The 26,959-nt window shown below is 39.8% G+C and overlaps 1 protein-coding gene across 1 annotated transcript; it reads left to right on the forward strand.

Annotated features, from left to right (window-relative positions):
* Positions 1–997: 997 nt before the first annotated feature.
* LOC306856823 (advillin-like) lies at positions 998–26,887 on the forward strand. The gene is made up of 20 exons (XM_079396308.1): positions 998–1,131; positions 1,325–1,405; positions 2,817–2,891; positions 3,540–3,736; positions 10,006–10,114; positions 10,600–10,710; positions 10,790–10,995; positions 11,084–11,162; positions 18,406–18,504; positions 19,025–19,178; positions 19,439–19,539; positions 19,751–19,888; positions 20,866–21,024; positions 22,379–22,558; positions 22,702–22,850; positions 24,551–24,695; positions 24,881–25,069; positions 25,200–25,268; positions 25,367–25,474; positions 26,545–26,887. Exons 2-20 carry the CDS (start codon positions 1,346–1,348, stop codon positions 26,656–26,658), a joined length of 2,442 nt encoding a protein of 813 aa, XP_079252434.1. The 5' UTR covers positions 998–1,131; positions 1,325–1,345; the 3' UTR covers positions 26,659–26,887.
* Positions 26,888–26,959: the final 72 nt, after the last annotated feature.

Below are 26,959 nucleotides of genomic sequence, written 5' to 3' on the forward strand. Positions count from 1 at the left end.
TGATATTTAGTCTAGATCTACAGTAAGATCATGTTGATATTTAGTCTAGAACTACAGTAAGAACATGTTGATATTTAGTCTAGAACTACAGTAAGATCATGTTGATATTTAGTCTAGATCTACAGTAAGATCATGTTGATATTTAGTCTAGAACTACAATAAGATCATGTTGATATTTAGTCTAGATCTACAGTAAGATCATGTAGATATTTAGTCTAGAACTACAGTAAGATCATGTTGATATTTAGTCTAGATCTACAGTAAGATCATGTTGATATTTAGTCTAGATCTACAGTAAGATCATGTAGATATTTAGTCTAGATCTACAGTAAGATCATGTTCACACACAACGCTCTGCACTTACTCCTGATTTCTCTCAACATGGCAACACCAGAGCTGTCAGTCAATACATCACAAACACAGGAACTGGAGTTACTTCTTTGAAAAAGCAACTCAGACATTTTCTTGTAAATGAAAAAATAATGGGTTACTTTACTTGGAAAAAAGGAACTCTGATTTCTTAATTCGTTTTGCTTGTAATGTGTCACCCCCAACACTGGTCACAACATCTCATTGACAAGTCATTTCAGCAATGCTAGAGCAAAAGCACTGTAGTGAACAAAACACCAGTTGTACTGCAGACCAGTGAAATGACATTCTGCACATGGCTTGAATGACAATGACTCAAACTGGACCTAAGATTTTAACAGCAGCCACTCCGTAAGCATCTGGCCTAGACAGTAAAAGAGTGATGCAGTCCATGTTTCTGCATTAATTGGAGGGAGTAGAGCTCTGAAAACACCTGATGAACCTGCTCCATGGCTGCTTGTGTCTTTTGAATATCTCTCTTTGTTTACATTACTCATTTGCCTTGACTGTATTAAGTCTTATCCTGATTGGTTGTTGAGCTCAGCATCGAGTGACAGCAGGCAAATATAAGCAAATGAAGTATTTGTAAAATTGGTGCAAAAGACCTGGACAAAAAAGGGCATATTTTGCTCTGTGCCTCGTTACCATCAGAGACAGTCCTGGACTTGTTCACTTGTCTCTGGCTGGACTTACACATCAGCCTTTATCCGTCTGAGGAGAATCATCTCTAAAGCTCTTCGAAATCACTGTTTGGACGTCAAGGTAACACTTTTGTTTTGTTCCAATTAAAGCTGCTTTAACAGTATGCTGTTAATAAAACTACTTTACATTTATCTAAAGGTAATAAAACCTATAAAATACTGCCAGTTACTTATTAAGCATGAAAGGAGCGTAATATAATGATGCTGAATTAAGGCTAATATCGCAGTGCACCCTTTTCTGTCTTGGTTTTTAGTCTGGTGCGCAGCGCTGAATCATGCAACACACATTCAGAGCCATCACACACTCTCCAGGGATACTCATTTGGAGAATCGAGGTAGGTTTGATTCTCTCAGCAATAGATGCTGAAACAAGAAGCTGATGGTGAAACACATTATTAAAATCTGTTGAAGAAACACATGATTGAGATGCTCTCTATAAAACATGAAATACGACAGGTGCATGTCTGATGAGCTAAAGAGCTGCTGTCCCATTTCAGCTTTCTTCACTGAGAGGAGCATCTATTAATCGAAGTATTTTGGACATTTTTTACATTCCATGTAATATACAAGAATACAAGCCAACTATTGCATTAATAATTGGATGTACCGTATGCAAAACATGCAAATGTTAGTGTGAAGATGTTTCAAAATAATTACACTGAACCTGTTTTGGGGGCTTTTTGCTTGATTTCAAGATTGGTTTGACATTTTAATGTTTTAATAATATAATTAGGGTTATCAATAAAAAAATCAATTAAATAAAAATTCAAATTTAAAAAAATTTAAATTGCAATTAATGACATAACTTTGTTAACACATTCAGCTGTAAGAAAACTAAATAACAGACCTTTGTGAAATGATCAGATTTGATTTGAATTGTGTGGATGGCACTTACCGTGTAAATTCTGTGAAAGGGTTTGTCTGTGTCTCATGAGTCATAGGACTACAAACCATGGCCAAAGGTTATGCAGAAAAAAAGTAGTCATACAGCAAATGAAACAATCTGGGCTGCATTTCTCAAATGCATCGTAAGGTAAGTTGATTGTAGAGACCATTGGTGGCAACAGGCCTACGATCTACTTAGGCTTATGATGCTTCTGGGAAATGCAGCCCTGTACATTATGCATTTGTTTTATGTTTGTATGGCCAAATAATACTGCTATCAAATCTTAACAAGTATGAAAACAGCTATTAAATTATACAATCAAATATGAGCCTATCCTAACCTAACCCTAACTGTATGCCCTGCAATAAAAATAACTGTAGAAAGTCATGATCTTTATTTTATTTTTTATTTTATTTTATTTTATTTAATTTTATTTCGGTTCCAGCATTCCAAGGTCTCCTTTCCAAAAGAATGGCTAGTGAAATTCTTTTTTTTTTCAAAAAAGTACATTATGCTAATAAGCTTTGAGAATAGCAATACAATCAAATCAGTCAATGCAGAGTTACAGACTGACTGTAATTGTACAGTGCTGGTTGCTGCAGCATACAAAAACTGTATACAGTACTACTATAAATGGGAATTTGCTGTATATAAAAAAGGAGCAACATGAGGATGTAACACCAAACACAGAAGCTTCTCTGCTTCCATTGTGAAGTGCACAGCTGGACTGTACAGCAGTGATTGCTTGTGAATAGTAATCTGGAGAGTAACATTTGTACTGTATTAAACAAAGATTTTGGACAGGCTGTCAAGCTGTTTTCAAAGAAATTTAACAGTTTTTTTTTTCCTTCTTCTTTCAGAAAATGGAACTTGTTTTGGTGCTGGAAAAATTTCATGGGCATTTTTATGAAAGTGACTGCTATTTATTGCTCTCAGTAAGTCAGAAAAACCTTTCTGAAACCTATGTGACTATGTTCTGCTGGGAAAAGATCAAATTGCATGTGGTTTCTGTCAGGGTTCTATCTCAGCTCTGTTGAGTTTCCTCTCAGTTTGGTGGCAGAGCTCTGTCTTGTCTTTGTGAGTCCATCAGGCTCCCTGAGCACCAGATCCTCAGCGGCTCAACCCTCCCATCCCTCCCCGGTCTTCCACCTGGGTTCCGGATCCTACAGAGCTGTCCTCGGCTTGGCTCTACTCCCTTCCCTCCTTGTTGTTTCTTTAGTGAGGGTATCCTGGCCACTGTCTGTTCTGTGTTGTCGTGTGATGTTTCTGTCTTTTTCGGTGTTGCAGATAATATATTGCACTCTCTCTGTTCTCCCTCGTTAGCATCCTAATTGCCCTCCCTGTATTCTCTGTCCTGTTCCCGTTGATTGTGGATGTTTCTATGTGAGGTGTTGCCATGTCCATGCCGTGTGAGCTTTTTGTGGTGTTATTTGTTTTATTTTTGAATTCTAATAACAAGCCCATTGTTCTCGCCTTAGCCCTTCAGCCTAACCTAACAGTTTCCTGTTAGACAACTATTGGTGCATAGACATCATATAACCAAGCCTCGTGTTTTACATGCTATGTCTTTCATTCATATGCAGACACGCAAAGCTGGCAAATCTGCATACTATGACATTCATTACTGGGTAGGCTCCATGTCGACACTGGATGAACAGGGAGCTGCTGCTGTATATGCCATTCAGCTGGATGAGTTCCTGGGCTCCTCACCTATTCAGTATCGCGAGGTGCAGCACCATGAGTCCAGCATCTTCTGTGGCTATTTCAAGCAGGGAATAATGTAAGCATCTGAAAACTGCAGTCCACATCTCACCAGGCAAAAACATGTCTCAGCTCTAATTATAATTGAGCAAAATAATTGATAAAATAAATAAAACTTGTGCAAGCTAGACCAAAAATAACAACAGTGGATGTAAACTAATAAAATTGCAAAACAACAAACATAATGAATTGACATGACAAAATATAAATACATAAAAAATACTTCTACAAGTGGCAAAATTTCATAATAATTTCTAGGTGTTACCCAATTGAAAGTTGTGATATCAGTACTTTTTATGGACCCCCTATAATTGTTTAACTGTCAGGTTTGAAACCATTAGTCAGCACAAGCTTTGCACCAGCTGTTAAATTGCCATTGGTTCATGAGAATTTGATAATAGTTAAATATTATAGTTTAATTTCTTCACACAAGTCTATCAAGGTCAGACACAAGTAAAAGCATGAACACACACTGGAGTGCAGAACTAGGGTGTAAGGAAGGTCAGGCAGAAGCCGAGGCAGAATCCATGTGCAGATGTTTATTAAAACAGTCCAAAGCAAAACTCAGAGTTATCAAAACAGGCGGTGAGGTCAAAGACACAGTAAGGCAGTCCAACCAGACAAATAGGCAAAAGGGATAATCCAAAAGAGAAGTCGAAGCAAACAGAAAACAGGTCATTCACGTGGCAATAGAATACATACAAACGCTAGAGATACAAACGCTTAGTAAGGCAGGATAAACTGGCATTACCGCGCAAGGAAGCCATGTGGTGGCCAGCTTAATATGGCCACCAAACAGGAAGTAGTTGCAGAGGAAGCAGGGGGAGTGCTAACAGTCAATACTCGGGCGAGGGCTCCCTCTGTTGGCAGGGTGTTACAGAACCCCCCCTCTAGGAGCAACTCCTGGCGCTCAGCGTGGACGTCCCCTTGGTCATGGCGCTGGACGGTTGGGCCTGGCTCGATGAAATTCCTCTATGAGTGAGGGGTCCAGAATATCAGAAGCAGGTATCCATGATCTCTCCTCAGGTCCGTAGCCCTCCCAGTCCACCAGGTATTGGAATCCACTCTTTACGCCTCGAGTCCAGCAGTATGTTCACCTTGTAGGCGGGTGATCCGTCAATGTCCAGTGGAGGCGGTGGCTCTTGGTGCTCAGCATAGGGGTCGGCATTCGGGTGGACCAGTTTGAGGAGCAAGACATGAAATGGAGAGATGTGGTAGTTAGAAGGTAGCTCAAGCTGATATGTGACCTCATTTATCTGTTTTAAAATTTTGAATGGGCCAACATACCTTGGGCAGAGCTTCCTACTCGGCAGACATAGCTTGATGTCCCTCGTAGAGAGTCTGTCCCTCTGTCCCGGTTGGTAGGGAGGATGTGGGCGCTGTCCTCGGTTGGCCTGGAGTTCTTGCACTCGTACAGCTCTTTGAAGATGAACATGAGCGCTGTCCCACACCCTCTCACTACGACATATCCAATCATCGACCGCTGGAACGGAGGAGGGTTCACCAGACCATGGGGAACAAAGGGGATTGATATCCCAGCATGCACTGGAATGGGGTGAGTCATGTAGAGGCATGGGTTAGGGAGTTTTGAGCGTATTCCGCCCATTGTAAGAATTTTGCCCACCGGTTCTGTTCCCGGCGGGAGTAGGTTCTCAGGAGATCTACCGATCTCTTGATTGAGTCTCTTGACTTGACCGTTTGACTGAGGGTGATATCCCAACGTCAGACTCACATTGATGTCTAAGTGTTGGCAAAAAGCCTTCCATACCCGAGAGGTGAATTGAGTCCCCCATTCAGAGACGATATAGGTAAACCATAGATTCTAAAAACTTGGTGGAATAGAGCTTGTGCCATGTCCATGGCTGTGGGCAGACCTTTGAGAGGAATAAGGCGGCAGGACTTGGAGAATCTGTCAATGATGACTAGGATTGTTATGAAATCTTTGGATGGTGGGAGATCAGTAACAAAGTCGATTGACAGATGGGACCAAGGACGTTGAGGGATCGGTAGTGGTTGCAGAAGACCGGATGGCAGTTCCTTGGGGATCTTAGACTGCACGCAAACTTGGCAAGCTTTCACGTAATCAGTTACATCTCTATTCATTGTTGGCCACCAGAAAGCGTTGCGGATTTATTTGGTGGTGCGTGAGATACCTGGATGACCAGAGTTGATGGAGGTATGAACCCATTGCATGACCCGTTGTCGTAGCTCCTGGGGGACATATTGTTTGTTCGGGGGACACATAGCGGGCGGAAGATCTTGCTGCGTGACTTTTTGGATTTCCTCCATGATGTCCCAGTTCACAGGAGCGATAATTACAGAAGGAGGAAGAATGGGTCCAGGAGAATGATCTTGGAGGGGAGGATCATGGCATCTGGAGAGGGCGTACTCCTTGCTATTCTTACTTCCTGGGCGATATGTAAGTAAATTGACAGTAAATTGAAACCTTGAAAAGAACAGTGACCATCTGGCCTGGCGTGGGTTTAGTCTCTTGGCACTTTTCACATACTCAAGATCCCTGTGATCGGTGATCACCTGGAATTGATGGATGGCTCCCTCCAACCAGTGTCTCCACTCCTCTATCGCAGCTTTCATGGACTGTAACTCCTTATTACCAACATTCTAGTTTCTTTCGCCAGAAGTGAGTTTTCTTTAAAAGTATGCACAAGGATACAATTTAGCAAGTTGACCATGACGCTGTGAGAGTACTGCCCCAATCCCACAGTCTGATGCATCCACTTCCACTAAAAATGGGAGGTTAAGGTCAGGGTGTTTCAGGATAGGTGCCGAAGTGAAACTTGACTTGAGTTTTGTGAAAGCGCTGGTGGCTTCGTTCGTCCACTTTAACTTGGATGGTTTCTCTTTCAGAAGGGACGTCAAAGGGGAGGCAATCGTGCTGTAGTTTCTAATGAAACGCCGGTAGAAGTTGGCAAAGCCAAATCTTTTAAATTCCATGATTGTGGATGGTTGGGGCCATTCAGTGACTGCCTGGATCTTGGAAGTGTCCATCTCTTCACCTTGATGACTTATGTGATATCCCAAGAATGTGGTGTTCTGGACATGGAACTCACATTTTTCAGCTTTCACATAGAGTTGGTGCTTAAGGAGACGAGAAAGGATGGTTCAGACATGTTCGATGTGATCAGCTTCCGACTTGGAGTATATCAAAATATTGTCAATGTAGGCATTAACATAATGGTTCAAAATGTTCTTGAAGATCACGTTAATGACTGGAATACAGCTGGGACATTGGCTAGCCCAAACGGCATCACCAGATACTCATAGAGACCGCTGGTGGTAAGAAATGCAGTCTTCCACTCATCACCTTCCTTGATTGGATTAGATTGGATTGGATTCAATTTATTGTCATTGCACATGTAGGTACAAGGCAACGAAATGCAATGAAGAAGAAATACAGCATAACATGAGGAAAGAGAGGAGAAAAAAATTGTCCTCACACTACGTTCCTGAACGAGAGTGCAGTGTGAGAACAGACAAAAACCTCAGCATGGAGCACAGTCAACACAGGAACATAACTTGCATAGTAATCCTAGTTCAGACGAAACAGCCATCCGGCCAGCAGCCATTCAGCGCAAACACACGGACCCGTTATCACCTGACAGGATGAAGCGACGAAGGCGTGGGATGGGGGTAGGGAGGTGTATGAGTGTGTGTATGTGTAAGTTCATGTGAGTTCGTATGCCTTGAAATCCGTTTCGCCAGCACTCCAAACCAGTCGACTCAGTTCGCAGGTTGTGATGCGACATAGCAATTGCCATGGAAACGACCTTGGACAGAGCACAAGCGCCCGACAATAACAAGGTGTTTTGATAGGGGGAGGGAATGGAAGAAAGAGCGTCTCCCTGCAGTATTCACCGGAGAGTTGATACCAGAGCGGCCTTGCCAAGCCGTTCTGTTGTGGGAAGCCGGAAAGAGATAAGATTGTTTTGTTTTTGGGCGAACAGCTGTCTTCCAGTTTCACAGCTATTCTCATTGTCCATTCTGATCTCCTTGTCCATCAATTTTCCTTTCCAAAGCCGAGAGCCTAGCCGTGATCGAACCCATATTGCGGTACCGCTCTGCCTACAGACTCCATCATGACGGGCAGCCTTGAGAGGTTTTGGATAGCCAGTCCCGTCTCCTTAATTTTCTGATAATTTAGGGCAACGCCTAATCCAAATAGCAGAAACCCAGTTATCATTGTTCCGAATAAGAAGATGTCTTCAATGTCCTCCACGGAGAGAGAGCCGCCAGACACACGACCCGCCATCTCTCCCATGCGTCCATCGTGTAGCCAGCAGCAAACGTCCCAGCGGGACATTCCGGTTCTCCAGATCCCGCTTTCCTAGTGGAGAAGATGGTGTCAATTGCGTTGAGAGACCAGTTGATCAGATCCATAATTTCGGTTTTGTAAATAGTGCAGCGAGAGTCTCTTAAGAAGGACAGGACAATACTAGAGAGCAAGCAGGGAAGTTCAGGAGGGAGGGAGGGAAGAAAAATGCGACCGCCTTCGAACAGAGCCAAACGAGAATCCGGATTAGATTATAAGCGCTTCTCAAGTTTTACCTGGTTTAGATCTTAGCTTCACAAAGTTGTTCCAGGGCAACAGGAACCAGAGGAAGTGGATAGCGGAACTTCACTGTCACATTGTTGGAATGTGAAAAAGGAATCAAAAACGATTTTGAAATTTGAAGAGAAAATTGATCAACACTCATCTGGCTGTTAGTACTGGTGGATCTTCTTGCTTTGTGTGGGCACTCTACGTTATGGTGGCCTGTTTCACTGCATTAAAAACACAGATTACGTTTGCAGCGTCGAGGTGTGCATAGCCTATTTGGCTCTTGGTGGATGGTTGGTGGGGTGAGGAAGTTTGAGTGAAGCAGACGAGCAGATTTCCTCTTCCCTTAGATTTCCTCAGATTATCAATCTTGATAATCATAGTAACAAACTCATAAAATGTTAAATCTTCACCCTTGCAGGCTATTTCAGTCTGAAGCTCGAGGTTCAAACTTTGTTTGAAAACAGCCTTCAGAGAAACATCATTCCATTCACTTTGAACGGCGAGTGTTCTAAATTCGATGGCGAAATCTGCAGCGGTGCGGCTGCCCTGAGACATGTGTTACAATTGAGTGGAAATATCCTTGCCCCCCTCAGGATATTCAAACACCTCTCTGAGTTGTTGTGGGAAATATACAAATGAGGAACAAAACCGTGAATCCGTCTCCCAAACCGCTACAGCCCAATCGATCGCTCTGCCAGATAACAGTGACATCAGAAATGTGCATTTACTTTCTTCAGATTGAAACTGATCTCTCTGGCTTTCAACATAAATGTGGGCTTGACGAATAAAACCACGACACTATCCTGCAGAGCCATCAAACTTGTCTGGCAACGCCAGTCTTACCGTCGATGGTGTGGCCGAATATAGTGGGTCAAATGATCATTTGCTGACTGTAGTTTGTTGAACTGCTCTTGGTAGTTTTTCAACAGTTCACTCTGATAAGCGAACTCCACTTGGAGCTGAGAAACTTCTGCTGGATTCTGTAAGGAAGGTGAGGCAGAAACCGAGGCAGAATCCATATGCGGATGTTTATTAAAACAGTCAAACAAAGCAAAACTCAGAGATAGCAAAACAGGCGGTGAGGTCAAAGACACAGTAAGGCAGTCCAAATAGGCAAAAGGGATAATCCAAAAGAGAAGTCGAAGCAAACAGAAAACAGGTCATGCACGTGGCAATAGAATAAAGATACAAACACTTAGTAAGGCAGGATAAACTGGCATTACCTCGAGAGGAAGCCATGTGGTGGCCAGCTTAATATGGCCACCAAACAGGAAGTAGTTGCAGAGGAAGCAGGGGGAGTGCTAACAGTCATTACTCGGACGAGGGCTCCCTCTGCTGGCGGGGTGTTACATAGTGCAAACATATCCATATCTGTATAATCAGATGCTTTTTAACCTCTCTATTCTCACCGATGTCAATTTTGTTGTTTGTTTATTTATAAATGTATTTTTTCATTGAGAGGGAAGCACATATTAATCCAATCAGTGTACCGCTGCTCAGACACTTCAAACGTTTGTTTGAAGAGAGTATATCAGGGTTTTAACTCATGCGCATCTAAGTAAAAAAGGCTTTGCTTTACAGGGCCCCCTGGTGTCTTGGGGCCCCTAAGTGGCCACTCATACTGTAGATAGAAATGGCCCTGCTACTTCTTATAGTCACAAATTTGAGTTTGTTTTGTCCATGAAGATGACAGAAAGTGTCAAGCATATGTCTTTATACATCCTTAGTTATAAGTCAGGAGGGGTGTCAACGGGAATGAACCATGTGGAGACAAACACTTATAACATTCAGAGACTGCTGCATGTGAAAGGAAAAAGGAAAGTGACTGGCACAGAGGTGAGCAAACTGTTCGTCTTAAAGGGATAGTTCACCCAAAAATTAGAATTCTATCATCATCGTCGTTCCAAACTCGTAGGAATTTCGATCACCTTCAGAATACAAATGAAAATATTTTTAGAGGAATCTGAGAGATTTCTGCCCTTCCACTGACAGTCCATGCGTCTACCACTTTGATTCTCCAAAGAGTTCATAAAGAGATCGTAAAACCAATCCATATTAGTTGAGCGGTTTAGTCCCAATTTTCTGGAGAGATTTGATGGCTTTATATGATGAACAGATTTATTTTATTTTATTTTATTCACATATCTACATATTTAATTAAAAATATCTTCATTTGTTTTCCAAAGATGAACGGAATCTACATTTTTGTGCGAACTATCCTTTTAAGTATTACCAGGTGTCTTCTAGTACCACAGGTACCAAAATGGTCCCTAATGTGATTTTCAAGATGCACATGATCGAATGCACTGGCCAATTTGCAGGTGGAAATGAGCTGGAACAGCTTTGACACTGGGAGTGTCTTTCTGCTGGATCTTGGCAAGACCATTATCCAGTGGAATGGCCCTGAAAGCAACAAACAAGAACGTCTGAAGGTAATGAGCTACATGAGCGAAAATAAAGTTTTAGGTTCTTTTAGACCGTAATGTTATGCTGCTCCTTGTTTACTGTAAGGGTATGATGCTAGCCAAGGACATCAGGGATCGTGAGAGAGGGGGTCGGACAGAAATCGGTGTGATTGAGGGGGATGCAGAGGCAAACTCCCCATCAGTAATGGAATTAATGGTGAGCATTTTGGGTGAACGGCCCTCTAAACTGCCCAGCGGGACTCCTGATGAAATTACTGACCGGGAACAAATGTCTAAGCTCACCCTCTATCAGTAAGTGCTGTCAGCTTACTAATCAGTTCACTTAATGTTCACTAGTTAGAATGTCTAGCAGTCCTCTAACAAACCTTGGACTTTGCAGCGTGTCAGACGCTAATGGAACTATGAACATCACAGAGATTGCAACCAGTCCACTCACACAGGACATGCTGAATCATGATGTAAGTGGTCATTTGTGTAAAATTAATCCTCTCTTATAATGTTTACTCCCATTAGACCATTACAAGTCAATCCAAATCATCATTTGACCAAATATTTACTTTCATGTTAGTGTATTCATTTGTATTTAATTTGTTGTTCAGAAAGTAAGTTCACAAAAATTTCTAAAGTATAGAAACCTTTTGATGAAAACAGGTTTGTACAGCAATCACAGACCCTTTGAGACATAATATTTGCATGTGAGTTAATTACAAACTAAATTCATTACCTTAAAATCCATTACCACAAATTAATAAATTCACATAAAAATTGTGGAAGGCATCTAAGCACTTGCCTCTGAGAATCATAGTTCACATGTCATAGAATCATAGACATGTCATAGAATCACATGTCACTACGGTGGCACACTAAACTGATAAATATAAAGATATAAAATATATTTGTATATAAATATAAAAAAAATCATATTATTATAAATATATATCATATGTCAGAAAAAAAAATCAAAAGGAGTACGCTAATGCTGTCACAATCTGATCCACAAAGGATGACAAAGAGAAGGACTTTAAGTAAACCACGCAAAAGATGAGTAGCAAAGTAACATTGTGTATTAAAACACAACCAACACCAGACAATGAACAGAAAGAACTGAAAGGCTTAAATATACAGGCAAACAAACTCAGGTGTGCTCTGATTAGTAACAATGAATAATCATGACAACTGAAGATAAGTAGGAACAAGTTGAAAAAAAACAAACAATAACAGAATGTGACAAATGCACAACGTTTCTGACTCTGATTACTGCATTTGCAACACGTTTTAATATAACTTATGTTGTGTATATAAATATAATACGAATAAATAATATGTTATTTAGTAGTATTTCAGTTAATGGAAAATGGGGCATTCATTCATTCAGTCAGTCAGTCAGTCATTCAGTCATTCATTCAGTCAGTCATTCATTCAGTCATTCAGTCAGTCAGTCATTCAGTCAGTCATTCAGTCAGTCAGTCATTCAGTCAGTCAGTCAGTCAGTCAGTCATTCATTCAGTCAGTCAGTCAGTCAGTCAGTCAGTCAGTCATTCAGTCATTCAGTCATTCAGTCAGTCAGTCAGTCATTCAGTCAGTCAGTCATTCAGTCAGTCAGTCATTCAGTCATTCATTCAGTCAGTCATTCATTCAGTCAGTCATTCATTCATTCAGTCATTCATTCAGTCAGTCAGTCAGTCAGTCAGTCAGTCAGTCATTCATTCAGTCAGTCATTCATTCAGTCAGTCATTCATTCATTCAGTCAGTCAGTCAGTCAGTCAGTCAGTCATTCATTCAGTCAGTCATTCATTCAGTCATTCATTCATTCAGTCAGTCAGTCAGTCAGTCATTCAGTCATTCATTCATTCAGTCATTCATTCAGTCATTCATTCAGTCAGTCAGTCATTCATTCATTCAGTCAGTCATTCAGTCAGTCAGTCAGTCATTCAGTCAGTCAGTCATTCAGTCAGTCAGTCAGTCATTCAGTCATTCATTCAGTCAGTCATTCATTCATTCAGTCAGTCATTCATTCATTCAGTCATTCATTCAGTCAGTCAGTCAGTCAGTCATTCATTCAGTCAGTCATTCATTCAGTCAGTCATTCATTCATTCATTCAGTCAGTCAGTCAGTCAGTCAGTCAGTCAGTCATTCATTCAGTCAGTCATCCATTCAGTCATTCATTCATTCAGTCAGTCAGTCATTCAGTCATTCATTCATTCAGTCATTCATTCAGTCATTCATTCAGTCAGTCATTCATTCATTCATTCAGTCAGTCAGTCAGTCATTCATTCAGTCAGTCATTCATTCAGTCATTCATTCAGTCAGTCAGTCATTCATTCATTCAGTCAGTCATTCAGTCATTCATTCAGTCAGTCATTCATTCATTCAGTCAGTCAGTCAGTCAGTCATTCATTCATTCAGTCATTCATTCAGTCAGTCAGTCAGTCAGTCATTCATTCATTCAGTCAGTCATTCAGTCATTCATTCAGTCAGTCATTCATTCAGTCAGTCATTCATTCAGTCATTCATTCATTCAGTCAGTCATTCATTCATTCATTCATTCATTCATTCATTCAGTCAGTCAGTCAGTCAGTCATTCAGTCATTCAGTCATTCAGTCAGTCATTCAGTCATTCAGTCAGTCATTCAGTCGTTCATTCAGTCAGTCAGTCAGTCAGTCAGTCATTCAGTCAGTCATTCAGTCATTCATTCAGTCATTCAGTCATTCATTCAGTCATTCAGTCAGTCAGTCAGTCATTCAGTCAGTCATTCAGTCAGTCAGTCATTCAGTCAGTCAGTCATTCAGTCATTCATTCAGTCAGTCAGTCAGTCAGCCATTCAGTCAGTCATTCATTCAGTCATTCATTCAGTCAGTCATTCATTCAGGCAGTCATTCATTCAGTCAGTCAGTCAGTCAGTCAGTCAGTCATTCATTCATTCAGTCAGTCAGTCAGTCATTCAGTCATTCATTCAGTCAGTCAGTCAGTCAGTCATTCAGTCAGTCATTCAGTCATTCATTCAGTCATTCAGTCATTCATTCAGTCATTCAGTCAGTCAGTCATTCAGTCAGTCATTCAGTCAGTCATTCAGTCAGTCATTCAGTCAGTCATTCAGTCATTCAGTCAGTCATTCAGTCAGTCATTCAGTCAGTCATTCATTCAGTCAGTCAGTCAGTCAGTCAGTCAGTCATTCAGTCATTCAGTCAGTCATTCATTCAGTCAGTCAGTCAGTCATTCAGTCATTCATTCAGTCAGTCATTCATTCATTCAGTCATTCATTCATTCATTCAGTCAGTCATTCAGTCATTCAGTCAGTCATTCAGTCAGTCATTCAGTCAGTCATTAATTCAGTCATTCATTCAGTCAGTCAGTCAGTCATTCAGTCATTCAGTCAGTCATTCATTCAGTCATTCAGTCATTCATTCAGTCAGTCATTCAGTCATTCAGTCAGTCATTCAGTCATTCAGTCAGTCATTCAGTCATTCAGTCAGTCATTCAGTCAGTCATTCAGTCAGTCATTCATTCAGTCATTCATTCATTCATTCAGTCAGTCAGTCAGTCAGTCAGTCAGTCAGTCAGTCAGTCAGTCATTCAGTCATTCAGTCAGTCATTCATTCAGTCATTCAGTCATTCATTCAGTCAGTCAGTCAGCCATTCAGTCATTCATTCAGTCAGTCATTCATTCAGTCATTCAGTCATTCATTCAGTCAGTCATTCAGTCAGTCATTAATTCAGTCATTAATTCAGTCAGTCAGTCAGTCATTCAGTCATTCAGTCAGTCATTCATTCAGTCATTCAGTCATTCATTCAGTCAGTCATTCAGTCATTCAGTCATTCAGTCAGTCATTCAGTCATTCAGTCATTCAGTCAGTCATTCATTCAGTCATTCAGTCATTCATTCAGTCATTCAGCCAGTCATTCAGCCATTCATTCAGTCATTCAGTCATTCATTCAGTCAGTCATTCATTCAGTCAGTCATTCATTCATTCAGTCATTCATTCAGTCAGTCAGTCAGTCAGTCATTCATTCAGTCAGTCATTCATTCATTCAGTCAGTCAGTCAGTCAGTCAGTCAGTCATTCAGTCAGTCATTCATTCAGTCATTCATTCATTCATTCAGTCAGTCAGTCAGTCAGTCATTCAGTCATTCATTCAGTCATTCATTCAGTCATTCATTCAGTCAGTCAGTCATTCATTCATTCAGTCAGTCATTCAGTCAGTCAGTCAGTCAGTCATTCAGTCATTCAGTCAGTCAGTCATTCAGTCATTCATTCAGTCAGTCATTCATTCATTCAGTCAGTCATTCATTCATTCAGTCATTCATTCAGTCAGTCAGTCAGTCAGTCATTCATTCAGTCAGTCATTCAGTCAGTCATTCATTCATTCATTCATTCATTCAGTCAGTCAGTCATTCATTCAGTCAGTCATCCATTCAGTCATTCATTCATTCAGTCAGTCAGTCAGTCAGTCATTCAGTCATTCATTCAGTCATTCATTCAGTCATTCATTCAGTCAGTCAGTCAGTCAGTTAGTCAGTCAGTCATTCATTCATTCAGTCAGTCATTCATTCAGTCAGTCAGTCATTCATTCATTCAGTCAGTCATTCAGTCATTCATTCATTCAGTCAGTCATTCATTCAGTCAGTCAGTCAGTCAGTCATTCATTCAGTCATTCATTCAGTCAGTCAGTCAGTCAGTCAGTCATTCATTCATTCAGTCAGTCATTCAGTCATTCATTCAGTCAGTCATTCATTCAGTCAGTCATTCATTCAGTCATTCATTCATTCAGTCAGTCAGTCATTCATTCATTCATTCATTCATTCATTCAGTCAGTCAGTCAGTCAGTCATTCAGTCATTCAGTCATTCAGTCAGTCATTCAGTCATTCAGTCAGTCATTCAGTCATTCAGTCATTCATTCAGTCAGTCAGTCAGTCAGTCAGTCATTCATTCAGTCATTCAGTCATTCATTCAGTCATTCAGTCATTCATTCAGTCATTCATTCAGTCAGTCAGTCATTCATTCATTCATTCAGTCAGTCATTCATTCATTCATTCAGTCAGTCAGTCAGTCATTCAGTCATTCATTCAGTCAGTCAGTCAGTCAGCCATTCATTCAGTCAGTCATTCATTCAGTCATTCATTCAGTCAGTCATTCATTCAGGCAGTCATTCATTCAGTCAGTCAGTCAGTCAGTCAGTCATTCATTCATTCATTCATTCAGTCAGTCAGTCAGTCATTCAGTCAGTCATTCAGTCACTCAGTCAGTCATTCAGTCATTCAGTCATTCATTCAGTCAGTCAGTCAGTCAGTCAGTCATTCAGTCAGTCATTCAGTCATTCATTCAGTCATTCAGTCATTCATTCAGTCATTCAGTCAGTCAGTCATTCAGTCAGTCATTCAGTCAGTCATTCAGTCAGTCATTCAGTCAGTCAGTCAGTCAGTCATTCAGTCAGTCATTCAGTCATTCAGTCAGTCATTCAGTCAGTCATTCAGTCAGTCATTCAGTCATTCAGTCAGTCAGTCAGTCAGTCAGTCAGCCATTCAGTCATTCAGTCAGTCATTCATTCAGTCATTCGGTCATTCATTCAGTCAGTCAGTCAGTCAGTCATTCAGTCATTCATTCAGTCAGTCATTCATTCATTCATTCAGTCATTCATTCATTCATTCAGTCAGTCATTCAGTCATCCAGTCAGTCATTCAGTCAGTCATTCAGTCAGTCATTAATTCAGTCATTCATTCAGTCAGTCAGTCAGTCATTCGGTCATTCAGTCAGTCATTCATTCAGTCAGTCATTCAGTCATTCAGTCAGTCATTCAGTCATTCAGTCATTCAGTCAGTCATTCAGTCATTCAGTCATTCAGTCATTCAGTCATTCATTCAGTCAGTCAGTCAGTCAGTCAGTCATTCATTCAGTCATTCAGTCATTCAGTCATTCATTCATTCAGTCATTCATTCAGTCAGTCAGTCAGTCATTCATTCATTCAGTCAGTCATTCATTCATTCAGTCAGTCAGTCAGTCAGTCATTCAGTCATTCATTCAGTCAGTCAGTCAGTCAGCCATTCATTCAGTCAGTCATTCATTCAGTCATTCATTCAGTCAGTCATTCATTCAGGCAGTCATTCATTCAGTCAGTCAGTCAGTCAGTCATTCATTCATTCATTCAGTCAGTCAGTCAGTCATGCAGTCATTCAGTCAGTCATTCAGTCACTCAGTCAGTCATTCAGTCATTCAGTCATTCATTCAGTCAGTCAGTCAGTCAGTCAGTCAGTCAGTCATTCAGTCAGTCATTCAGTCATTCATTCAGTCATTCAGTCATTCATTCAGTCATTCAGTCAGTCAGTCATTCAGTCAGTCATTCAGTCAGTCATTCAGTCAGTCAGTCAGTCAGTCATTCAGTCATTCAGTCAGTCATTCAGTCAGTCATTCAGTCAGTCATTCAGTCATTCAGTCAGTCAGTCAGTCAGTCAGTCAGTCAGTCAGTCATTCAGTCATTCAGTCAGTCATTCATTCAGTCATTCGGTCATTCATTCAGTCAGTCAGTCAGTCATTCAGTCATTCATTCAGTCAGTCATTCATTCATTCAGTCATTCATTCATTCATTCAGTCAGTCATTCAGTCATTCAGTCAGTCATTCAGTCAGTCATTCAGTCAGTCATTAATTCAGTCATTCATTCAGTCAGTCAGTCAGTCATTCAGTCAGTCATTCATTCAGTCATTCAGTCATTCATTCAGACAGTCATTCAGTCATTCAGTCAGTCATTCAGTCATTCAGTCAGTCATTCAGTCATTCAGTCAGTCATTCAGTCAGTCATTCAGTCAGTCATTCATTCATTCAGTCATTCATTCATTCAGTCAGTCAGTCAGTCAGTCAGTCATTCAGTCAGTCAGTCATTCAGTCAGTCAGTCATTCAGTCATTCATTCAGTCAGTCATTCATTCATTCAGTCAGTCAGTCATTCATTCATTCAGTCATTCATTCAGTCATTCATTCAGTCAGTCAGTCAGTCAGTCATTCAGTCATTCAGTCAGTCATTCATTCATTCAGTCATTCAGTCATTCATTCAGTCAGTCAGTCAGCCATTCAGTCATTCATTCAGTCAGTCATTCATTCAGTCATTCAGCATTCATTCAGTCAGTCATTCAGTCATTCAGTCAGTCATTCAGTCAGTCATTCAGTCAGTCATTAATTCAGTCATTAATTCAGTCAGTCAGTCAGTCATTCAGTCATTCAGTCAGTCATTCATTCAGTCATTCAGTCATTCATTCAGTCAGTCATTCAGTCATTCAGTCATTCAGTCAGTCATTCAGTCATTCAGTCATTCAGTCAGTCATTCATTCAGTCATTCAGTCATTCATTCAGTCATTCAGCCAGTCATTCAGCCATTCATTCAGTCATTCAGTCATTCAGTCATTCATTCAGTCATTCAGTCAGTCATTCATTCAGTCATTCAGTCATTCATTCAGTCATTCAGTCAGTCATTCAGTCATTCAGTCAGTCATTCAGTCATTCATTCAGTCATTCAGTCAGTCATTGAGTCATTCATTCAGTCATTCAGTCATTCATTCAGTCATTCAGTCAGTCATTCAGTCATTCAGTCAGTCATTCATTCAGTCATTCAGTCATTCATTCAGTCATTCAGTCAGCCATTCATTCAGTCATTCAGTCAGTCATTCAGTCAGTCATTCAGCCATTCATTGATTCATTTATATTTATTTTAGGACTGCTACATTTTGGACCAGGGGGGAATGTCAATATTTGTATGGAAGGGAAAGACAGCCAACAAAGCAGAGAGACAAGCAGCAATGACCAGGGCTCTGGTGAGTTCCTATTTTTTATCATTTCCATTTCTGTTATAATAGCTGCTACTGGAGGAGAGTGATTTTCCCTTTATTACTATAATGTTTAATGACCTGTGTGCTGCATAATACTGACAGTTTAGACAACTTTGCAGGCCTACAACCTGGATGTTTAACCACTAGTGGTGTTTGTAAGAAACAAGACTTTTTAAATCGCTGCTCCAGCTAAAATCTGAGTCCATAATCCATAATAACACTTCCTCCAGTGAAAAGGTGTTCTGGTCTGAATCAGGAGAGAAATCTGCACAGATCAAGCACTGTTTACAACAGCTCTAGACAAATATGTGGCTGGATTTTGATGTGAGAGACAACAGGAGATGAACGTTTTCACTGGAGGAAGCATTATTATGAATTTTGGACTGTTAACTGATGGACTGGAGTGGTGTGGATTACTTGTGATGTTTTTATCAGATGTCATCATGATAAGACTTGAATTAATGTTTGATTTATTTACAAATGACTAATGTAATTAATTCTACAGGAGTTCATTAAAATGAAGGGTTATCCACTCACCACTAAAGTGGAGGCTATCAGTGACGGAGGAGAATCGGCTCTCTTCAAACAACTCTTCAAGAGCTGGACTGTCAGAGAGCAGACAGCAGGTCTGGGCCGGACACACACTGTAGGGAGAGTGGGTACGTGTCTGACACCATGCTTACTTTGAGACGTATGCCTTTTGTACTGCTTTTGTACTGTTTTTTCAGCTGAAAGTCACCAAATGTATTTTGTAGAGAAGTGTGAAGTTGTTATATTTGGTGACCATTGTGAGGCTTGTTTTTACAGTAGCTCCTGTAGCTGTATCCATGATGCTGATTTTAGATAGCTGTGATGATGAACAGAATATGAATGACTGCATGCTGGTCCATAAGCTTTGCTCTATTCTTTCATTAATTAGCTGATGTCACTCAAGAGAAGTTTGATGCCACTAGGATGCATGTGATGCCTGATGTTGCAGCACAGGAGCGCTTGGTGGATGATGGCAGTGGACAAAAGCAGGTAAGGAGGAGATTACTATTAAAAAGTTATGTTACTGATGCAGACGTAAAAAACAAAACTAAAAAAACACCACGTATCTTCAAACAGGATGTAATATAAACATAGAGATAATTGAGATAACATAGCAATAATTGAGAGAAAATGGATAAAAAAAACATGCATGAAAAAAGTCATCAGTCAATGTCATCTCTAAAGACTTCTCCATCCTCAGGTGTGGCGCATTGAGAATTTGGAGATGGTGGAGGTGGAGCCTGAAATGCATGGATACTTCTATGGAGGCGACTGCTATCTGATTCTGTACAGCTATGATGTTAATGGCAGGAACAGCTACATTCTTTACATGTGGAAGGTAAAGTGACATATTTCTTTTATCTATGTAGAAGAGAGTTTTATGGCGCTAATAATCGTTGATCATTTTATGACCAAAAAAGTCATATGAGCATATGAGAAAGTATAATGTCACATCATGTGATGTTAACACAATGTAATTATAAACCCATAAAACAAAAATAGCATAAACGAATCCCGGTTATATGATAATGCACCATAAACATATGTGACCCTGGACCACAAAACCAGTCATAAGTGTCAGATTTCTACATTATCTGAAAGCTGAATAAATAATCTTTCCATTGATGTATGGTTTGTTATGATAGGACAATATTTGTCTGAGATACAACTATTAGAAAATCTGGAATCTGAGGGAGCAAAAAAATCTAAATATTGAGAAAATCTCCTTTAAAGTTGTTCAAATGAAGTTCTTAGCAATGCATATTACTAATCAAAAATGAAGTTTAGATATATTTACGGTAGGAAATTTACAAAATATCTTCATGGAACATGATCTTTTCTTAATATCCTAATGATTTTTGGGATAAAAGATATATGTATAATTGTGATCCATACAATGTAATGTTGTCTATTGCTACAAATATACCCCAGCGACTTCAGACTGCTTTTGTGCTCCAGGGACACTTATATCTGAAAATGTAGTTTTAGTGCTTTAGTGAAAAAGTGTTCTGGTCTGAATCAGGAGAGAAATCTGCACAGATCAAGCACCGTTTACAACAGCTCTAGACAAATATGTGGCCCTTTAAACAAACATCTACAGAATATTTTTACTTTTGTGTCGCTCTGCCAGAACATTTGTTATTGCCTTACTTATTAAAGCAACAAATGTTATTTTCTCTTTTGACACCCGTACAACTGTTGAATCTACAATACTGGTGAACTCAGTTAGCTTTAATTCTTAACACAACTGATCTTCTCAGTGAAGAGGAGCGATGAATGACATGTAATAATGAGGCTGATCTGTTTCGCTGGCAGGGACGTCATGCGTCTCAGGACGAGGTGACGGCCTGTGCGTATCAGTCTGTGACTCTGGACCAGCAGTATGGAGGTCAGCCTGTTCAAGTGAGAGTGTCCATGGGGAAGGAACCACGGCACTTCATGGCCATCTTCAGGGGCAAGATGGTTATCTTCGAGGTAGCACATTCCTTGTTTTAAGTAGAGATTTTCATTTGGTTAGTGATCTGTTTTTTTATAGCTTCTTTTTATTATCTGTGTCTTGTCTTGTCATTCTGTTGCACTGTGGAGCTTCTGTCACTAAAACAAATTCCTCGTATACCTGGAAATAAAGCTCATTCTGATTCTGATTAAACATTCATTTGGCAGGAGGTTCATGGTTCTGTGCTCAACTTCTATCCTTTTCTTTTTTAATTTTCAAAGAAATGCTCTTAATACACCAGTCACATTCTGTGTAAAATTCACTGGTTGACTTCTATTGATTAATTTGCTGCAGAAAGCGGAACACTTAATTCTGTTGCAATGACACAACCCAATCAACTTCATTTCAGATTAATAAAGAGGATTTTTTCCCTTGCGTTCTGTCCTAATTTAGTGTTCAATATAAACATCCAAAAAACCAAAACCATTTTTAAAAAATGCAGACACATTCTCCCTGAGCCTATTTTATTTTTTATTTTAAACCGCAGAGAAGAGAGACTACAGGATTTTATGATTTATGTTATGTGAAAAAGCTTGCTTTTGGAATATGCTTTATAGCATGTAAACAGCAATATGAAATAGCTTATTTAGCAGATTCATGAATGAATGAATGAATGAATGAATGAATGAATAGCTTAAAACCAGCAACTTAAAAAAATAGTAATAAAATAAAGGTAACACTTTAGTTTAGGGACCAGTTCTCATTATTGACTCATTGTTTATTAGCATGCTAGCATACTGGCTGTTTTTTGGTACTTATAAAGCACATATTAATATTTTATTCTGCATGACTGTATTTTAGATATCTTGATCCACCCCATACCTAAACTTAACAACTACCTTACTAACTATTAATAAGCAGCAAATTAAGAGATTATTGAGGCAAAAGTCATAGTTAATAGTTCATTAATAGTGAGAATTGGTAGTAAAGTGTGACCAAAATAAATAACAGTGGAACACAAAACGACTCAAAATGATAGAGAAGGTCATAATCACAAATTTTATGATGGAAATGTTTGTGTTCACTGTGTAGCCTAATAAACCTACATTTATTTTAATGCAGCAATCTCTTAAAAAAATACAAACTACTATTAATATATTACATTTAAACTTTTTTTTTTCACAGATACATTATGTGCTGCTTTTGCATTAGAAACTGCGATAAAGTTATAAATTGCTACAATGTGTTCATAATGTAATACATTTCTCAGCCATACAATAACCTGTTACCTTATGTGAAAGACACTGACATTATGAGCTAAAGATTTTATTACGAACGTGCATCAATGTTCTGTTTTTGTAATGCTTAAATATTGCTTTGTTTCCATCCCAGGGAGGGACGTCCAGAAAGAGCGCCCCGGAGCCGGAGCCGCCCGTCCGCCTGTTTCAGATCTGCGGCTCTCACCCAACCAATTCAAAAGCTATAGAGGTGCCAGCTCTGGTGGCCTCGCTCAACTCCAATGATGTCTTCCTCCTGAAAAGCCAGAATGGCATCTACCTGTGGTATGGCAAAGTACGCAGTCTTTCTACTTTCGTGACATTGGTAGTATTTTATTGGATAAGAGTTGTCAAGTACAGCATGCGTGTCCGCCACTACTGTCCTCATAATGGGCATTATTGGGAAAGCAGTACTAAGCTCTATATACAACCTCTCAGGGGTCCAGTGGTGATGAAAGGGCCATGGCAAAGGAGGTGGCCTCCTTTATTGGTCGAGGCTCATCAGAGGAGATCATGGCTGAGGGACAGGAGCCAAATGAGTTCTGGGAAATCTTAGGTGGAAAAGAACCATATGCAAGCGACAGAAGGTACACTGAACTTTATTTGTGCTACAAGATTCTCAGAAAATGGTTCAAAAGCTGTTGATGGGACAGTACCCTTATGTTAGGGACTACTATGTATCATTAAAGGGGTCATGAACTGCCTGTGTTTTTTATTTTGTTCTGTTCTCTGAGGTCTACTTATAATGTTATCAAGATTTTTACATCAAAAACATAATTTATTAGTAATATGGTATTTTCTGTCCTGTTTTTGACCCCCTCATCAGAACGCTTTGTTTAGGTGTGGAGGATTGTAGACTTGAAAGTAATCGCCCACTGATATAATGATATAACTAACAGTTGTGTGTATTTGATAGCCTATGTCCTTCAGATGGACGCTGCTGTGATTTAGGTCAAAAACGCATAAACACTCAGTACATATCAAACGACCTATAATTACAGACAAAGCAATAGCGATCACATAATAAAACAATTATTTGCAAACATTGCAACATCACTGTCTGATCCATCCAATATAGTCAGCACAATATGATCTTTTAGTTTCAATCTTTCTGAAAATCCCACGTTGAATCGTGCCTTGTTTATAAACGAATCTGCGGTAAAATGAAGTGAACAAAGGACTGAGTTCTTACTGATGCGGTCTGGAATTTAATTCAAAATAAAGTTCATCCACTCTTTCCTAACATTGGGATCAGAAGGAAAGCAAAGTAAAATTATTTTTCCACAGCTTGGCACTGCGCAGCATCTTTTCGTCTTCAGAGCATCTTTATCACCCGCATTTGCCTCTCTTGTTATTCACACTACAAGCATAAACAGACAGTAATGTAGAATCGGTGGGCGGGGCTAAACAGGCAGAGCTGTAGAAGCAGGCGTTGATCTTCTGCAGAGGTGTTTTGGCTGACTGGTTTTAATATAAGCTGTTTTTAGACTAACGAGAAAGTTTTGAGTTCTGAAACTTACAGGATGTTTTATAGTACAATTACCTCTTATATGTCAAAAGATCAAGGGAATTTTGGTTTCTCAGTAAATGACCCCTTTAAGGTACTAATATGCACCCTTTAGGGGTAGATATAGGGGCTTTCGCACTGGAGGAACCTTTTCATAGTTCCTAGAACTATTGGCGGACGTTCCTGTTTTTTGGCGTGTTCGCACCGCAGTAACTAGGAACGCATTTAGTTCTATGAAGTACGTTCGGGGAAACTAAATAAGCTTCTACTTCAGAGTAGGGTCTAAAACAGTTCTATACAGTGAAAAACCAGTGAAATACATACGAAACACCAACTACCCGGCATTTTTAAAAAAGCCATGTAAAAATATTTACTCCATGAAAACAACCATAACAGCATTTACCTGTTGTCTGCAGTGTTGTGTTCTTTTCTCAGCCTTGGTGATAACACTGTAAATTGTCATAGGAGATTTAGTCAGATTTTCGTACTCTTTCAATTGCATAAACTGCGTTTACATAATATTTCCATTATCACGAAACCCATGGCAACAAAAACAGCTCCGATCATTGCGTCCTCCATTCAGCGGTTGTTGATGTTTGTAAATGCTGTGAATTAAGACGTCCCTGTTCCTTACTTCAAGTTCCTAGAAGTGCGTAGTGCGAAAGCCCCTTATGGTACAAAGGTGTAGCTTCTGAAAAGGTACTCCCCCAGTGAAAGCTTTTGTGGGAATGTGGGAAAAGGTTCTTCATTCTTGGCTGCTGATGTCACGTCTTCTTAAAGATTACAGCAGGTTACTCTAGATCATCAACCGCGTCTTTTTGAATGCTCCAATAAGACCGGCCAGTTTATTGCCACTGAGGTAACCCAGTTCACACAGGATGATCTGAGAGAAGACGACATCATGCTTTTGGACACGTGGGATCAGGTAGACCAGCACAGTTTGAACTACAACTATACTCTATTCCTCTGTAATGAAATGTAAAGTTTAATGGTGAAAAGCGATGTTTCTACAATAGTATCGCCGAATAATAACAATATAGCAGCTGTCATAACAATGTAAGTGTTGACCCTAAATATTAGAGTCCTAAATGCAGCCTTCGGCTCTTCTAGGTCTTTCTTTGGATTGGAAATGAAGCCAATGATGTGGAGCGTAAGGAATCTGTGAACACTTGCCAGGAATACCTGCGGACTCATCCTGGATCCCGGGACCCTGACACACCTGTGATAATGGTGAAGCAGGGCTTTGAGCCTCCTACCTTTACTGGGTGGTTCATGGCCTGGGACCCGACAAAATGGAGCGTAGGTTGGCTTTGCATTGTATAACCATGCTAAAAGAGATTTACAGGCCTACTGTTTAAGGAGTCATTATCTGCTGATGAACAAAACTCATTTTGCTGTAATTCACATGCGGCTTTTATCCTTGTACTAGGGTGGCAAAACCTATGAGCAGCTGAAGGAGGAGTTAGGAGAGATTACATTGCCCACTAAAGTTGATTCTGTATGATCCTTTGTACCCTTGTACATAATACACATTTCAGTCAATATTTGCTTGATTTGCATAAAAGATTTGCATCAAATTGTAATTTCTCATGACAGGGATCCAATGGTGCAGAGAGTAAAACCATCTCACAATATGCACCAGAAATGCTGATTAACAAACTGGCTGGAGAGCTGCCTGAGAACGTGGACCCCGCACACAAAGAGGTGCGTACAGCTTCATGTTTTGGTTTACAGGAGCTTGATCAAGCATTCAAGCAACACAAGATTATCCTATTATAAGTAGGGAAAAAGCTGCTTTTGCTCTAAATTGTACTGTTGTCCACCAAGAAAATCTGGTAGTCATTTGGATTTATCGAGTTCCCAAGAAATTTGCCACCTGCAGTCTATACAGACCTTCCTGACATCTTCTTGTCAAATTATGAGCCGATCACATTTTCATGCATGGCCCATGTTGATTAATTGACGTAAATGATCCTGCTCTATTAAGGTTCAATGTAAGCATAACTTTTGCGCATGGAAATCAGGACATTCAGATTGATTTTTTCTTGGAACATTTTCCTAGGCAGTTTGTCAGATTTGCACAGTCTGACATTAATCATTGAAGGACACGTCTTGTTACATAACCAATTTAGACAGCTCAGACAAAAGCATCCATGCTTGTAAATGAAGAGTTCAGATGCAAACGTGCTTTTTGAAATCTTCTAAAATGAGCATTTTCATCAGGCTCCTATGTGTGGGTTCAGTAGTTTCACTTTAATGTCAGTGAATAGGTTCTTTTCATTCCCATTAAAGTGAAATAACTGAACATAAACATAGGAGCCTGAGAAAATATTAACTTCAGAAGAAAATTTCAGATGGCACAGAGAAGTGAACTTGCATTCTAAAGAAACACACACACTACCTGTGCATGTGCTGTTTAACACAAGGGTGTTTTTAAAATCTGCAAGTGTTAAACACTTATAAATTCTGAGTCATGGGAGGATTTATTACCATTTCACAAAACAGTCCTAATACCAAACAAATTGCTGGTTATACTTCAAAGACTGCACATGCCTCAACCAAATGGAGCGTGACACAGAAAGGGAGTTATGAGAAATTTGACTAAAATATTTGAATACATTTGAATAAAAGTGTAGTGTTGCTTTGTTGAAAGCAATGTGTGGTGCTGTATAAAACATTCTAATTCCTGTCCCCTCACACGAGTTAACACAGCTCTTCTTATATGATTAAAAGCATTTTCATACATTTTCTATCTCCTTTTCATGGTATATTAGAGATATCTCTCTGACGAAGATTTCCAGGCCATACTTGGCACCTCCAGAGAAGAGTTTGACAGTCTGCCTCAGTGGAAACAGAAGACCATTAAGAAGGAAAAGGGATTGTTCTGAAAAGTGACGTATGTTTTGTAAGTGCTGGTAGTGAGACGAGGGAACAAAGACGCATCTATATTTCCTGTTTCAAATTTAATCAGTTAGATCTTTTGTCATAATTGATATGACTAATGTAATCGTTCATATGTTCCAGATACAATAAGCATATTGCAGTTTAATTGCAGGACTTGTGCTGTTTTTGGTGAAAGCAAAATAAAAATATGTATATTTACATGAATTTATTTAGAATCTTTTTACTCCAGTTTTTTCTTCAAGTGACATTACCATCTATACTACAACTTTGGACTAAAGTGTGTAC

The sequence above is a fragment of the Barbus barbus genome (assembly GCF_936440315.1).
Source record: "Barbus barbus genome assembly, chromosome: 37".
NCBI classification, from domain to species: Eukaryota; Metazoa; Chordata; class Actinopteri; order Cypriniformes; family Cyprinidae; genus Barbus; species Barbus barbus.